The 16,594-nt window shown below is 42.1% G+C and overlaps 1 protein-coding gene across 1 annotated transcript in view; it reads left to right on the top strand.

Moving 5' to 3' along the window:
• TTC7A (tetratricopeptide repeat domain 7A) overlaps window positions 1-16,594 on the top strand; it is a gene marked incomplete at its 5' end in the record, with an annotated part of 172,351 nt that overhangs the window by 75,855 nt on the left and 79,902 nt on the right. Inside the window, 2 exons of the mRNA XM_084262154.1 lie at window positions 954-1,026; window positions 7,539-7,699. Of these exons, the coding sequence (XP_084118280.1) occupies window positions 954-1,026; window positions 7,539-7,699 (234 nt within the window). The remainder of the gene's footprint in view (window positions 1-953; window positions 1,027-7,538; window positions 7,700-16,594) is intronic.

The following is a 16,594-nucleotide window of genomic DNA, read 5'->3' as shown; positions in this document are numbered from 1 at the left end:
ACACTGCTCCTAGGTTAGGTCCCCAAAGCACTATCTTCATGTTGCCTTGGTTAATGGCTTCTCCACAGGCTAGCAAGCTCAGACTGCAGTGGCGTGCTTAACATAGTCTGAGAGGGACAGTTCTGCCCTGGTAGCTCATCCCTGTTCCCTGCCTTGCACAAACCAGTGTGAAGCCCAACCACACCTGGTTCTGGAGACACTGCAGCCTTCACTAGCCAAGGGATCAGTGCAGCACGTGCTGTTGCCTGCTGTGGACTAGAAGGTAATACCAAAGAGGCCCAAGCTTGAGAAGCAAGCTTGAGAACCATAGCCTTGATTACGGTCCAGGCTGAAGTCCTGCCATCAAATCCTCACTCCTCCTTCAGTGTCTTCCCTTTCCAAATTAGGAATCTACTGTCAACGATTAGACTAGAAGGTTTGGGGTGGAAGATGTTTTGTTGTTTGAGCACCCGCTCATGTCATGCGCTCCTGATTTTTAGTCCTCTACATGCTCGTGGTCACAAGAGCAGCATAAACAATTGCTACTTTTTCAGTGTTAATCTCACCCTCTCCTATTGTTTGAAAAGTGGCAGTATAGGAACAAGCTGGACAACTATCTTCCTTGTGTAAATTACTTAATGCTTTAATTGATTTGTCGTGAGTTAAAAGCTGTTTTCTCCATAGCAGTTATCCAGGTTCCAAAACATTACGTGGCTTTTAATGAAGGAGAATGCATGCTGTATACCATCCTTCAGTTGTGTGTCTCATACCTGTGCCTGTGAGCCTGCCTTAGCTAGGCCAGCATTGATCTGCCTTTTGTCTCATTTTGGTGTGCTCCCCCGTTACTGGATGAGTGTTCTGTAGGAGAGGACTGGGTTTTGTTCTGTGCTTGTCCGTGACACGTGTTAACGGGGTTCTGCAAGGTACAATCTAACAGTCGCTTTTCTTTTTACTTTGTGTGGTCATCCTTAAAGAGCACGTGACTTGGACGCAGAAGATCACCAGATCATCCTCTACCTATCCCTGCAGCTGGCTCTTGTCAGACAGGTATGTGCAGTAAGTGACAACCTCTGGGCCTTGAGAGGGCGGGAGGAGGATGGTCCAACTAAACAAGATGCAGCCTTGCTAGACAGGGTTCCTTCCTCCCTACGTTGGAATCAATAACAATCAGAATATGTTTGTATGTTTGTGTAAGATATTCTATTATTATTACCATTTTTTTAAAACAGAAATTCTGTAGCACGTGCAATGACCTTCCCTAGGGCATGTGTTCAGCTCTGTGCGGTGCTGTTCCCACTTGGAGCAGCTTTGTCCGGGTGGGGCGAGCGAGGTGTGTTTATTCCTGTTCCCTGGGGATCATGCTGTGTCCTGCTGCGGGCCGCTCCAAAGGCTCTCTTGTTACCGCCTCGTTGTGTATCACGCCAGACCGCAGGCTGCCTGCGCTGGGGATTGGTTTATTCCATACTTGGGCACGTTTGGCGTTAGGCTTTGACGGGTGCTGGAGCGCTGCAGCGAGTGGGATTAGTTGGCATTTGAATGCTGCTGCAGGTGTTAACTCATAAAAATTAAGCTGATCAGGAAATATGCTGCACTGCCTTTCAGAACAAAAAACAACCCCACGTTTGGGCTGTGCTTTATTTTTCTGTCCCTTCTCTTTATAACTGGGACGTGTTTTATTTCTCTGTCCCTTCAGTTTAAAAGCCAAAGTCTTTATTGGAGCAGCCCCTATTTTTTTAAATGCTCCTCTAGCTAGATTTGAAATTTCATCATCATCATTTCCTTCTTTGGCAGGCTTTCTGCTTGCTGCAGTTTCCTCTCCTTAGTCTACACTACAGAGTCAAACAGTTAGATCTTTCTTACTTTCCTGAGTTAATTAGGGGAGCTGTGTTCATTAGGTTAAACTAATTGTTCCGAGAGAGCACACTCTTGATAATGTCAATTTTGTAACCCTTTCATAATGAGAGCAGTGTGTTGTAAGGAAGCCTGCAATAAGAAAGGATAATTAAAATGGCTTATTTAACTTCCTCATCTGCCTACTGGCTACTTTAGGATGCAGTTTGCTCAGGAACCTTTGTTAAAAAATAGCCAGTTACCTTTCTTTCTCTCACAACTTTTGCCTCTTAGGGAGGTTGTCTCATTTGCTGCCTCTTCTGTTTTCTTGCCACGAGTAAAAAGTATTACAGCTTTTAGCTGCTATTGTTAATAATAAAACCAAGATTTCTGTGGGATTTCTTCTTGTTTTCACTGGTACTGCTCCACTGCGTTTTAACTCATTAGTCTTTCTTTTTCTCCAGTTTTAGCCTGCTTTTACAGTGTTATTTCATAGATATCATTTCATCATTTCCCTTCCCTCCTGTTCTTTCCATTCAGTCTCTTGTCCTCATGTTCACTTTCTCTTTTGTCTACCTCACCTGTGTACTTTAATCCTTGATGTTCTGTCAGTCGCCCTTGCTACCACAGATGTCTGTGATCTGTTATGTAGTGCCTGCCTGACCCCTGTGATGCTGCTCCTGTTCTTCTCCATCTAGTGAGATATAAATCTTTAACGCGTGCTTGGAGAGAGAGGAGATACCTGAGACATCTTTATTTTTAGACTGCTGTAAAATATCCTACTCTTCTTTTGCCAGTTTACTTAATGATAAACATTTGGTAATGCATTTTTAATATCCTTAATTTTTTAAAGTATCTAATATATTCTCTTTCTGATTAACTGAAAGATAAATGATATCTATTTTTTCATTGATTGCATTAACTATTGAATGTCGCATTTAGGTCTTTCATCAGGCGATGCTACAGTACCAACAGATCAGGCTGTTCCTACACAGTAGATTATAATATAATACCTGAATGTTATTCTCAACAAATAGGCCTTTTTGTTTCCATAGTCAAGGTAACCTTACCCAACACTGAAAAACCTAGTATCAGCTTGCATAGGTAACAGGGCGTTTTCGTGGAACAAAGCAAGAGAGGCAGCTGACCGGTGAAGTGCCAAGCAAAGTTAGAGCAATTCATCTTCCTTGGAAGACTGTAAAATATTTCCAATAGTACTTGTCTCTGTCAGCACTGGGCAAGGAGAGAGGAAATGGAAAAGCTTAAGCTTCCCTCCAACATGCGATGAGGACGTGACAAGAGGAGGAATGGTTAGAAAAGGTTTGTGCAGAGCTGGCAGTTGAAACCCACCAGCCACCAAAATGAAAGATGACGATAGCGATGTGCTTCATGCTTGTGTTTGTGTGTGGCTCTGTCTTGAAGACCACCGGAGTCACTGGGAGGACTCCAGACTCCTGGAAGGTGTAGGTCAGCCCCACAACATTTTAGGATGCATTTTTCAGCACAACACAGAGTAGAATGAAGAGCCTTTTCTGTAAGGAGAAACTCTTGTGTCTCAGTCTGGTTCCCCTCAAGCAGAGGTGTTGCCAGGCCAAGGTCAGCGCTTGCTGTGGCAGTGATCTCCACCTGCAGTGCCTGGCTGCCAGCCGGCCCGGCTGGGCGACAAATGAGACTCGTAACTCCCAACTCCTGGCGGCTGGTTCGGCTGCTTCTCCTGTTTCTGTGGTAACAGCATTCGGATCAGCAAAAACAAGGTAGAATGAACATTTTAAAGCTCACTGATTTTAATGCCTCGCCTTGTTTTTTAGCAGGGCTGTTTCTATGGAAATGACTCTAGAGAGTCAGTGCTCTTTTTAAGTGCTGGTTCTCTTCTCGTTTTGGGTGGTGGTGGTGTTTTTGACCTTGAAGGCCATGTAAATCAGGTCAGGTACATAAAAAACAACATATGGGGGCTTTGTACAATTTTAATACTTGATTTGACCTTTCTTTGCATGAAAATAGGAAGGGAAAGACAGCCAGGGGCCAGCAGCTGAGAATTAGAGGTCTCGCTTATCAATTTCATCCGTGGGCTGCCAACAGACCTGAAGTTTCAAGTGGTGATATCCAAAAAACACCTACTGCCTTCCACAGTGTCTGAATGTAAAAATAAGATAAACATTGTCTTAAGACAGAGAAAATATTTCAGCTGTCTTCTCAACGGTTTTTATTCTGGTTTCAAGAAGGCGAGACTGCTGTCTTTTCTTTGCCTCAGGAGGGGAGCTCTGTTTTGGTAGAGGTATCGAGGCGCTTCCTTCAGCAGCAGCTGGATATGGGCAGTTCCGTGTTTCTCCTAAGACCAACTAGTGCCTCCTCTGATGAACAGCAACATACTGGGTCTGGCCACCAACAAATCTAGGGTCTGGCCTAGATTTTTCTGGTGATAAAACCATCTTGTAGTAAGAATTAAGTAGTAATTCACAGATATGTCCCTGCTTGCTTTCCTGAAGTTCCAGCGGACTTCAGGACAGCAAGTCTGTTTTCAATTGAAGCTTTTGCCAGTCAATAAAGCTTTCTCCTTTCTATAATCCCTGTGCTGTTAAAAGCAATGGGGAGGGTAGTTTTAATGGTTAATTAACTGTAACTCAGAACTGATGTGAAATTATAAGCCCTGAAAACTCCTGTTATATGTTCCTGTTTCATTAACCGTTCTAAATATGAAAGTGTAGTCTACTGTCAGGAATTATTTTTAACAGAAATACTGTTTTCCTTTTTATACCTACAACTGTAACATCCCAGCATTTTTTAAAGGAAGGATATAGCATTATTAAAATAAATCCTATTATATAAGAGGCAGCCCAAACAATCCACATTGTGGCATTATTTTGATAGTGCTGCAAGATGCTATTTCTGGCTTACTGCAGTGTCTTTGCTGCTTAATCAGTGTGATCTGAATATACCTGTGTGCCATGCAGAACACGTGTGGTATGTTTATTAACAGCAAGATGAATCAGAGGAGGGTAGCATCTTCTGATCACAGGCCCCAGTCTGACTTGCAGTTCAGCTGAAATAAGATTACTTTAAAGCACAGCACTTGTTGGGAATTTAAACTGGCAGCCTAACTCTGCTACAGCCATAAAGTTTCAAGGTGCCATCTGGGCTGCCAGCTTCCATCTTTCTCATATTACATAGTTACTTAAATAAATAAGCTGTGGCATCTGTCAATAGATTGATGAGCTCTGCTTTTCAAAAAAGTTTGTGTTGACTACTGCCAAATATCCTGCTTTTATTGTTCCAGAAATTTAGGTTTTATCTTGTTGCAGCTGGTCTGTTGCAGATTGTTGTTTTGTATAATGCTTCCCATAAAGGAATAGAGTTCATGTTATTAGAAGATATTTTTTTCTGTGCTTTGTCCACTGTTTCTAATTATGCAGTAGCACTGTGTAGGTTACTAATAGTGTTACAGCAGTAAGGAATCTTTTTGGGCTCAAGTTAATCGGGTGTCAGGGAAGCATGATTAACTTCCAAAAGCAGCCATTGCCTGTGACTCAGATGGTACTAGAGAGAAGCACTGAAATGAAATGTAACCATTGCAAGCCCTGTGCAACAGAACAGGGGAAAATTATTTTATATTACATCTATTTTGACAGAATGTGACTGCCTGTTCAGCAGGCACAGGTTTGCAGGAGTGACTACAACCGACTTTTGTGCAGCCATATTTCATTTATGTTGCAGTAGAGTCACAGAGCTTTTTTGATCTCTGGCCTCTGTTAGGGTATGAACTTGCAGTTGTGTGACAGTTGAACACCTGCAGGTAAGGTCAAGTATCCTTGCCATTTCAACTCCCTTCAGTAAATGTGCTAGTGGCAAGTATTCATCTTTGTCTGACTCATACTAGCAAATTAGGATCATCTTCCCAAGTCTTTGAAAAGAATCACAGAATAATTGAGTTTGGAGAGCACCCCTGGAGATCACCCAGGTCAATCCCTGCTTAAAGCAGCATCAGCTGGAACAGGGTGCTCAAAGTCCCCTCCAGTTGTTTGGTTTTACAGTTTTTCTTCTAATGAACTTATTTTTCCCAGAAAGCTTGGTATTAGTTTATAGCTACTCATGCAGGTCTGAGATGGAGAAATAGGGGAAAAAAGAGAAAAAAACAGGTGTTTTTCATCCTGAAGAGTCTTGATAGCAGCTTTGCTTTTGCAAGTCAAATTTATTTGCCTCTGGGACACCTTCAGAAGAACTTTGTGGGCGGTCAGGTCTGGGCCTACCACAGTCTCAGGCCTGTTGACCTGGTTCCAAGTTGTCTTGTTGCTAGTATTTTTCCATTGTCAGAAGATGTCTTAGCAAGCTGCTGAGGGGACATTGGTGATTTAAACCAATGTGTTTACCTTTGCAGTAGGCTGCAGTAACACATGTGGTTAAAGTAGCTCCACTGACAAGCAGTAATTGATTAAAGCTGGGCACTCGGTCATATATCCCAACCTGAACCTAAGCCAGGACATTCATTTTGAAGCTGTGGCCAGATGCCAGTTTGGGGTTATGTCTGTGGAGCAGCCGTACTGATCTCCAGACTTGCATGGAGTCACCAGTAATACAGCAGTGAAGTGCTTTGGATTGCCTACACACACTGAGTGAAATGGCACTTGGATGTCAGGATGAAGTTGTCCCATGAACAGAGTATGTGCCACACCCTTAGAAGTATACCTGAGATCCAGGTAATCAGCAACCTCTGTTGTAACTGCAGGCAGGGTAATTGTTGCTTTTCTTTGTCATGTACTACCTGTTGCCCTGACTGATCTGTGGAGGCACCAGTGGTATGCCACGACAGGTGAACAACTGCAAAGCTTTGTTGAAGTGGGAAGTTCTTGTGGCAAGAAAGATGAAACTATGTTCAACATTTCCTAAGGGAAGGAGATGGAAGGTATATATGAGGAGAAGAAATATGTACAGTTTTCTGCTTTATTTGCTGCGGCCTTCCAGGGTCAAACACAGATCTGAAATAATTTAGCTGTAATTTCAGACACTAGAGAATCTTAAAGAAAGTCTTTCACACAAAACTTACTAGTAGTCAAAAGAAATAAAATCTACTAAGAGGTTTCCTTTTAAATGGATAGCCTAAAATAGAGTATTGGATTGCACAGAGCATGTGATATACTTGTATTCATGTTAGATGTTAAGCTTTCTGCCAAGTGAGACTTGATTCTAGTGCATGCTGCTGCTGTGAGTGTCAGGCCTGCTCTTCACATTGCTGCTTAGAAAGATACTTCTTTCTGACAGAATTTTGAATCTTGACTTTGACCCTTGAACATTCAAACTTCATTTTTGTGTTCTTGATTGCCATCACAAAAGACAAAATGCCAAAGAGATGTGTAATGCTGTGGTCAAGGTGAAGAGCCAGCCACCCATCCTAGAAAATGGAGTTGAGAATTGGCCCTCTGTAGTGTTCTGTTTACAGCATAGAAGCACCATGCCAAAGGAAGAGGGGGTTGATTGAATCAGGTCTGCTGCTCCTGTTTACAAGCAGAGATTTAGTAATGCTGCAGACTCCTTTCTCTAGAATGTATGGGTTTTTTCAGCAGTGCAGTCTGGTAATTTTGGCAGACTGCTCAGATAGTGGGAAGTCTTTCTCACAATGTGCCTAAGTAGGTTTTCTCAAGAATTTCTAATGGCTGTATTTGTTCTTACCTTTGGGATATAATGTAGGACTGAAGGAGAAATGTGTTTTCTTTTTATTTTACCCCATCTCCTCCCAGATTTCTGATGCTATAGAACATCTTCAAGAAGCACTGCAGCTGTGCAAAGATGACATGAATTCACTTCATCTACTGGCCCTCCTCTTCTCAGCTCAGAAGCACTATCAGCATGCACTGGATATCATCAACATGGCTGTTGTTGAATACCCAGAAAGCTTTAGGTAAGAGTTATTGCACGATGTGATATATCCAGTCAGGAGTGATCTGATCACTAGCCCTGTTGTCTGCAGCTATTCACAAGGATTCTGTTAAATCAGTTGTGCTACTGATGTGTTACTCTCCTCCACAGGCATACTGTGGAGCTAAACCACGTGAGGCTCGAGGTATTCTTTTGCCTTTCTGTCTTCATGGTTTTCCTGGTTTTAAAACTACTCCATGTGCTTGTTTGCTTTTCCAGCATTTGTCTCTGTGTTGTGTTTTCTCTTACCTCTCTGTACTTTTTTGTATGTAACTTTACACGTGGAGGAATAAGTGTGAGACGATTATGATGATGCCTATCAGTATCACAAATAGTTTTATATTTGGTAAATTTCCTGGTTAAAGAGAAACAAATTCTTCATGTATTGACCATTCTTTTGATGCTCACGTATGCCGTGATTTGCTGCAACAGCACAGCTGAGGGAAAAGATGAGTTGAAAGTCACACACTGTAATAATGTATAGCTGAAAGGAGGGCTTGGCTGCCTAAGAGGAGGTTTGAACCTGTGCAGACTTCTTGGAGCCAGAGGTTCCCACTGTTCTATGTTTGACTCAGTCCTTCATCCATCTGAGGGAGATAAATTGAATTCCTTGTGATTTACTGTTGTGACCTTTCAAAACAATGGATTTGTCTGTTCTGTGTAAGAATTAAAGCTACTGTAATACTTTCTGGTAGTCGCATACTCGCTGAGTTTCTCAGCTGAAGAGCAGAAAATGCTGTTGCATTGCTGGAAGCCCGACTCCCATTCAGAATTGCCAGTGTTTAATGGATGTTTTAAACCCACACCGACAGCCTGCTTTCTCAGCAGAAAGAGGGAGCGGCCTCTGAAGGTGTAGGCCAGCAGCTGAGTGGGACATTGGCTAATCCAGAGCAAAGGAAAGTCGCAAGTGAGATTGAGGCTACCGAAATGTGTGCTCAAATGCTGTAGGGTCTTCTAGAACTGGTGCTGTATCAGCATACGCTGCTTTTCGTTGTAAGCTGGGTGTTGCCAGTTAAAATAGCTCTACTGCCTGTGTGTTTGAGGTTAGTTACTTTGTATATGTGAGGAGCTAAGGCTGTTGGTGCACATCTTTGAGAAGGAAGTGAAAATTAGTACTAGAAAAGCTTGTAACGTGATGCCAACATCTCCTCAGAGTGTGAACGTGGGAATGCTTGAAACAGGAAATAATCCCATGACTGCTAAATTTTGATTTGTGGTTTGAATGTAATAAGGAGAGGAAAAACACCTGGGGTGGTTGGTTAACAGCAGGCTGAGTATGAGCCAGCAGTGTGCCCAGGCAGCCAAGAAGGCCAGTGGCATCTTGGCTTGGATCAAAAACAGTGTGGCCAGTAGGTCTAGGGAGGTAATTGTGCCCCTGTACTCAGCACTGGTGAGGCCACACCTCGAGTTCTGTGTGCAGTTCTGGGCTCCCCACCATAAGAAGGACATTGAGGTCCTTGAGCAAGTGCAGAGAAGGGCAACCAGGCTGGTGAAGGGGCTGGAGGGCAAATCATATGAGGAACAGCTGAGGGAGCTGGGGATGTTTAGTCTGGAGAAGAGCAGGCTGAGGGGAGACCGTATCACCACCTACAACTACCTGAAGGGAGGTTGTAGAGAGGTGAGCAATGGTCTCTTCAGCCAGGTGACAGGAGATAGGACAAGGGGAAATGGCATGAAGCTGTGCCAGGGCAGGTTTAGATTGGATATTAGAAAAAAATTTTTTACTGAAAGAGTTATCAGGGCCTGGAACAGGCTGCCCAGGGAGGTGGTTGAGTCACCTTCCCTGGATGTGTTTAAAAAAAGGGTAGATGAGGTACTTAGGGATATGGTTTAGCATAGGATGGGAATGGTTGGACTCGATGATCTTCAAAGGTCTCTTCCAACCTTGTGATTCTTGTGATTCTTGTGAAAAACCTAATCATACAGACAATGGTAACATTGTAAAAAGGTCAGGTGTTCATTCAGGACTACAGCCAGTCACAGATAGGTAAGACAGAGCTGGAAGAAGGAGAAGAAGAAGAATCTGATTGTTTATGTGAGGACCAGAGTATTTGCCATGTCAGATCAATCCAACTGGTCCATCAAGTTTGGATCTTTCCTTCAGCACTTATTGATAATTTATGTTTCAGGAAAGGACAAACCAAAGAAAACATAGTGAGTGAAGTAGCTTGGAGGGCTGCTGGGTGGGTTCCTTTGTGCTGTCTGGCAACCTGATTTCCCCAAAGCAGGAAAGTTTATTATGGCCTGCATTTCTATCAATGCCAATCTTCATGTGTGGAAAGACCTCGCAAGGAGTAGCAGAACAGGTTGTTTCTGCTGGAAGTGATTAATACTGCTAGTGGCCACAGGCTCATGTTTACACCTAGACATAGCCTTGCTGGGTGCACCCTTTGCTCCCTGTGTGCACTGTGGCACGTAACACAGCTGGTGGTGAGGCTCATCCACGGGTACGCTGGGATGCAGGAGTAGGGGCTGGCTTCTTCCCACAGCTGCGAGGACTAGCCTGTCTTAGTATGGGTCTTTCTCTAAACCAGCCAGCAAATAACTGTTGTGTGAGGGGGGTGGAGAAAAAGTATCAGGAGTTGCAAGACAGAAAAAAAAAAAAAAAAAAAAAAAAAGAAAAAAAATTCTAAAGAAAAACAACAACAGGAATCCAATGTGGGGAGGAGCAAGATGAGTACCAGAATACACCTATAGTGTGTACCAAATGTGAAACTGTTCCAGGCTTTCTAGAGGTCTAAAGTGCAGTTTATGCCAAAAGTGATTTACTCCCTTCTATGAAGGGACAGACCTGATGCTAATGGATATCTCCAGTTGTTATTATTGCCTTCTAGAAAAATTGTAGTAAACTTGAATACTGCATGGAATGACTACAGAATACTTCATGTAAGTAGTATAGGCATGATTTCAAAGCTGTGTTTAAAAGTGGTTGATTATTTTTCCCAATTCACATTGATATGAACCAGGCAACTGTGTAATGTGTGCCTGGGGGCTCCCTTCCTAATGACAACTCCTTTTGGAAGCATAGTTTGATGGCATATATCAAGAAAAAAAGATGAAAGCTGCATTAAGGGACTGTAGGTCTCTGTAGATGGGCAAAAAAAATTGTAAGGATTAACTGGATGTATATCCTAAACAAAAGAAAGAACAATGCATAAAAAATAAGGTTTTAGCTAGCCCAGACTACAGCTATCTCATACTGTTTCATTGATCTCTTGCTGTATGTAATTGAGTTTGCTCCTGCTCTTTTTATTTTCACATTAAATTGTTTCATTATGTATTTTAAAGAAGTAATAATTCAGGATGTCACATAGTTGGTTAGTGGTTGAAGCAACTGGAAAAAAACATGCTACAGTGCTCAGCTAACACACAGTGTCCTTTGGTACGAGCCCCATAAGACTGGCAAAAATGTGTCTAGAAGTCCCCCTTGTTGGAGTGTTAAAGCTTACACATTTACTTGACATTTCAGTGGTCTGTGAGGTACAAAAGGAGGGGTAATATGAAAGCTAGGCACCAAATACAGAGAGAGATGAACTGGAATGGTTTGGATGTAGCTGTTGGAGAGCAACCACCACTGGCTATCCAACAGCACAAATTGTTCAGAAAAATTAACTTGGAAACATCACTTCTCAAAAGGCATTACATTATAGTCAGTGAATGACTACATTTGAGCACTTATGTCAGGCAATATCACAGGAAGACTGGACAGAGGAAGAATGAGCTATGCTGGACATGAGAGAAAAAATAGCAACCTTTACAGGGGAGGTGTCGCCTGAAAAATCATTGTCTCCTATAGAGGCAGAGTCCCCAGGATAAAACTCAGTGGTTTGCACCCTGGCGGTGTTGGTATGCTTTTAAAACAAACTAATGAATGCAGTACCGGCAGTTGTTGTTTTCATATTTTGAAGCATGATCTCCAGTACATCTGGGAGAGAAGACTGCTGACAGCCCAGGTATCTCCCCTCCAGATCAATGATGCTGACCATAAGACTTTATTAAGATGGATTTCTGTAGTTTTTTCCAACTCAAAGACCAGCCTTTTGGACCGTGTTCTACCTGAGACCAGCTGTGATAACATCCCCAGGCTTGTCTTAGTGATAGATTTTTACGTGGAAAAAATAGTATTAGAGAGCACCCCTTTTGCCCCCACCCACAGGTGAACTACTTAAAATAATCTGTTGTTTATTTAGAAAGGAGGTATTTCCCTTTTTGAAGTCTGTGTTCGCACCTCTCAAAGTCTTTCATGCAGAAGTCCCATAGGTCTGTCAGCCTGCAGAACCCATCTCAGAACCTGGCTGATGTGGTCCTTTATCTTCAGGTGGTAATATTTCCTCCTTGCTGTTTTGCTCATGTAAAATTGACTTTGTCCTCCTGACTCACCCACTCTTCCATAGGCTGTTTTGCGCTCTGGTCATCTTTTAGCTCTAATTGGTTAGCTCCCAGCACTGGAAAGAAATTAAAAGTCTATACCTAGCCTGAGGTTGGAAAGAGGATATCAATTTTATGGATACTGTATTGCTCTATAATTGCTCCCAGACTGCTTATCAAAACCCATTCTGTTGTTTGCCAGCTTGTTTTTTTTCTCCTGGACAGCCCCCCCATTAAGTTAGAACAATTCATGCTTCTGGCATGGTGCACAACTTCTAATCACTGCCCAATGAGACGGCAAATGTTTCGTTAAATGATCAGGTCTTTATATCTGTAGTGGTTCTGCATCTGGCATAGGGAGTCATAACACTTCTAAATGAATAGCTGCTAACACTCCTCCTCTTCCTAAGCTGTAAGTCACTATTCTGTTACCTTCAGAATCTCAAAAGTAGTTCTAAAGAGAAGTAAGAGAAAACTGTGGGGAAGCACTGCTATTCTACACATAAAGACTCAAAAAGAAGCAGGTGGGGTGGTGGTTGGAGCAGTGTAGCTATCAAATGCAGATGCTTTTGTTCTATCCAGGTATTTGCTATCACAAAAGTAATTACTGTAAATGTAGTGCGAAAAATCTCAGAAGGCCAAGAAATATTAAACGTGTATCTTGGGAGACTGTCAATAAAGAGGAAAGCAAATTTCACATGGGGAATTGTGTGTGTCATCTTGGTGGTGTTTGGGCAGAACGTTGTTTGGATTTTTTTTTTGCTACAGCCAGTCCTCAAAATGCAAAGTCCTCTTTTAATCTTGAAGTGGTTTACTGACAACCACTTTGATTTCATTATTAGTTTCATTAAGCAATATCATTTCTCAGGTGTTTCCATTTGCTACAAGAAAACACCAATGTAAACCCAGGATCTCAAAATGCATGATGAAACTGGCATTCTCCATTTGAATTCTTTGTCCATTACTTGTCAGGCTACTTCTTCTATCTTGAAAATAAACAACTCGTGCCTTCTTTGACCAGTATCTTATTGGGACTAGTGGAGTGCTGCAATAAAGTTGACAGCCATAAAGTAGAACTGTCCTCTTGCCTGTAGTTTCATGGGAAATAAGGAGCCAGACAGTGGTTTGCAAAACTGTGTGTCATGCATGGCCTAAACTACAATTTTTGTGTACAGATGGTTGTACCTCCCACCGCACCGTCAAGTAATAGGATTGTGTGCTATAGAATGGGTTTACCACTTTCCTCAAGAAAGTGGTGATGACCTCACTTAGTTGTAGCAGTAGGGCTTTAGGGAATTAGGTCAGCCTAAGTATATGTTTCCAGTTCATCATTAGGCAAGGAAGCCTGGTGCATCTTGTGAGCGGATGTGGTGACAAAACATTTTGTTAAAATTCTCAGAATATTGGGGTATTTTTTCTGAATTTCTCAAGGGTGTGGGGTGTGAAGATCTAAAGCAGGGATGAATTCATATCTTGATCATGCTAGGTAAGTTTTATAAATAGGACAGGCAGTTTATATTCAAAACCCTTAAGGGCACAGCTTTTATAAGTGTGTGTGACCCACAAGTGTTGTTATTGTTTTGACACCCCAGACAATAATACAAAGTAATAAAAACTGGAAATATATACTTGGGTGATATGACAGTACTGTGCTGCAAGAATATAAAACATACATTAGGCTTCTGTGAGTCACTAAAAAAAAAAAGAAAAAAGAAAGAGATGTATTATGTGGAGTTAGAAGGGTTGAGCTGTTTTTTTCTGTAGTAACCATGAGTATTTGCTTTTGTTGGCCTGTTACAATACCTTCTTGTTCATATAAAATTAACCTAAAAAACCCCTTGGTGATATATTGCAATAATCAGGACTATACCCGGTGGAATTGGTAATGGTATTGAGTAATTGAATACCAAATATATGAAGAAAAAGCTTCAAGCTAGTCTGCTGACTCGTATTAATGATAACAGATACTTAAAGCCAGAAGAATTTTAGAAATAGATATCTAAGGGTTGTTTTCCACTTTGGATTTATTTCTACATTTTCAGCTTTTCTTTTTTTGTTGTTGTTTTGTTTTTTTCTTTTTTGCCCTGGATATTGGGGAAACAGAAGGAGTTGTTGAGTTGTGGTATCCAAGATCAGATTCCTGTTTTGGGAGGTTCAAAGAGATGTCTGCACCACGTTCTAAGGATCGCCATCTGATCTAAGACAAAAATTCAGCAGATGAGCGCAATAGCCTACTCTCCCACCGTCTGAATGCAGTGGGAAGAAATATCCCCCTAGCTGGTTCATGTCTGTTTGTGCCAGGAACAGATTTGTGCTAGTGTGCTTATCAGTTCATGGGTGGATTCAGTGGGACCTGGGGAGAATTCTGTTCCTCGTAGCCAGTGTTCTGAATATGAATAAAAGGATTTAAACAGAGCCCAGAGAGGAAACCTACTGCAGGCTTGTTTTCTTGGTATGGTATGAAAGAAGGAACAGCCATGTGGTTTTCCAACCTTAGCAATGATGGTTCAAGTCTTTCCTCCAGATGAAAGATCAGTTTTATTTCATAACAAACTTTTTTTTTCTACCATCTGAGTAAATGACTACTTCCTCTAGTCATTTAAGACCTCTATTATGGGTAGCAGTGCTTCTAGATGCTGGTTTTGGCATTGGAGAGGTAATGTAAGTTCTCCAAATGCATGGGCTTCACTTTAGAAATTTAGGAATAAATTCCAAAATACAGGAATAGCACAGCTGCTTTGAAATGAGATGGTTACCACCCACATGTTCTAGACTTCAGAGCAATTTATTGGTGTAAAAGCAGGAAGTTTCATAAGGGAACGTCAGTAACTGTGTTTGAGACTTCAAGCTCAGATTTTGCAGGTTTTCCTGTCATTTCCTGCTGCGTGTTTGTTGGGGCTGCTAGCTTGGTTTTGACATGACATTTAAAGCTTAGTGACTACTGATAAGACAGAGGAAAAGGAAACCTGCAAAGCACCTTGTGGTAGTAATAACTGGCGAAGTTACTTATTGATCTTTAAAATTTGTGTTTCTTTGATGTGTCAGACCTTGATAGAATAAACTCTGGCTGTTCAGCACAGCTGCTTATTGAAACAACAAAATGTCGATTTTATATTCCTCTACTTGCATTGATCTTACACAATTAACTTCCTGCCAGTACTTTCTCACCTGGATGGAGAAAGGGATGCTTTTTGGTTCCTTCTGGTTCACTTTGGTGCATTGTATACATCTGCCATATGAGTGAGTTAGTCACCCCAGCACATGCTTTTCTCCCTTCCAAGTGTCTTTTGAACAGCTGCAGGGTGTTCTGCTTCATACTCAGAGGAAGTGTTTAGGAGCACTGATGATGAATGCCAAAATGTATTGGAAAATAGCAGAGTCAAGTTGGTAGTAGAAACCTTGCTGGCTGGAGTTTAGCTGTAGTACATGCAAGTGGGGGTTATCCAAGGTGAGGAGGAACTTACTGGGACCACTGTGTTTCTGCTAGGCAGTTTTCTGAACTCCAAAGGCAGACCTGGTCGTGGAGTTCAGAAGGAGGATGCAAGGCATGCTTGCTGCCTGGAGATCAAAGAGAAGCAAGGGAGGAAAGGTGGTGTTGGTATGGAAAGCCCAGCTCTAAACTTCCTTCCAGCTTTGAGGCTCCATGCATATCAAATGTGGCTGCACAGGATGACACTATTTATTGGCAGCTTCAGACATTGTTTTCTGCTGGAAAACATGGCTAGAACATTCTTGAACTCAACTCCTTTGAGGCTCTTATTATATGGATGAAGGAAGAAACAAAATGCCCTGCTTGGCTGTTTTTAATCTTCGTACATCTAGTGAAGGTGAAGGCTGTGGAATGTCTGCTGTCAAACATACAGATCTGATCACCTGCAGTTGTTTCCTGAGGCTCACGGAAGCTGATCACCAGAGGAGCAGAGGAAGATATGTCTGGAGGTGTTTTTTTTTTTTCCTTACGAGGTATTCCTGGGTTTTCTGAAACCTTTAAAGAGCCTGGAATGCAAGGATGACAGAGGGTCTCATTTTAATTTTTTTAGACTAAAGAACATCAGCTTTATTAGCATTCACTGAGAATTACTGTTTCCCATGTTAGTAGAATATATAGCACAGCAGGGCACTGAACCCAGCTGAGAAGACAGCATGGCACTGCAGTCCATGTCAACTGGCAAGGAGCTGTGCTACTGAGTGGAGGAGGGAGCCATACTTCCCACCCCACAAGTTCCAGAAGTCCTTTGGTCTGATTCTTCAAATATTAGGCATTTTCTCTGTTGGGGAGGAAAAAAAAGTCTTTTACTTGGCTTAGTAAATTTCAGTAATGTTTAAGTGGGAAAAATAACGAAGTGGGAATGATATAACTCAGTGTTAAAGGGATATGATACAGACATGAGGATCATCTTTAGAGTCTTCTCCCACCCTCCCCAGACCATTGTGGTACAAGTGCTTGGACAGCGTTGCAAAGAACGGCACTTGAGGAATGTGCAGCATCTGCCCACCCCACCAGGAAGGG

This window comes from Gallinula chloropus (assembly GCF_964237585.1).
Source record: "Gallinula chloropus genome assembly, chromosome: 3".
NCBI classification, from domain to species: Eukaryota; Metazoa; Chordata; class Aves; order Gruiformes; family Rallidae; genus Gallinula; species Gallinula chloropus.
This window is presented reverse-complemented; position numbering and strand designations above follow the sequence as displayed.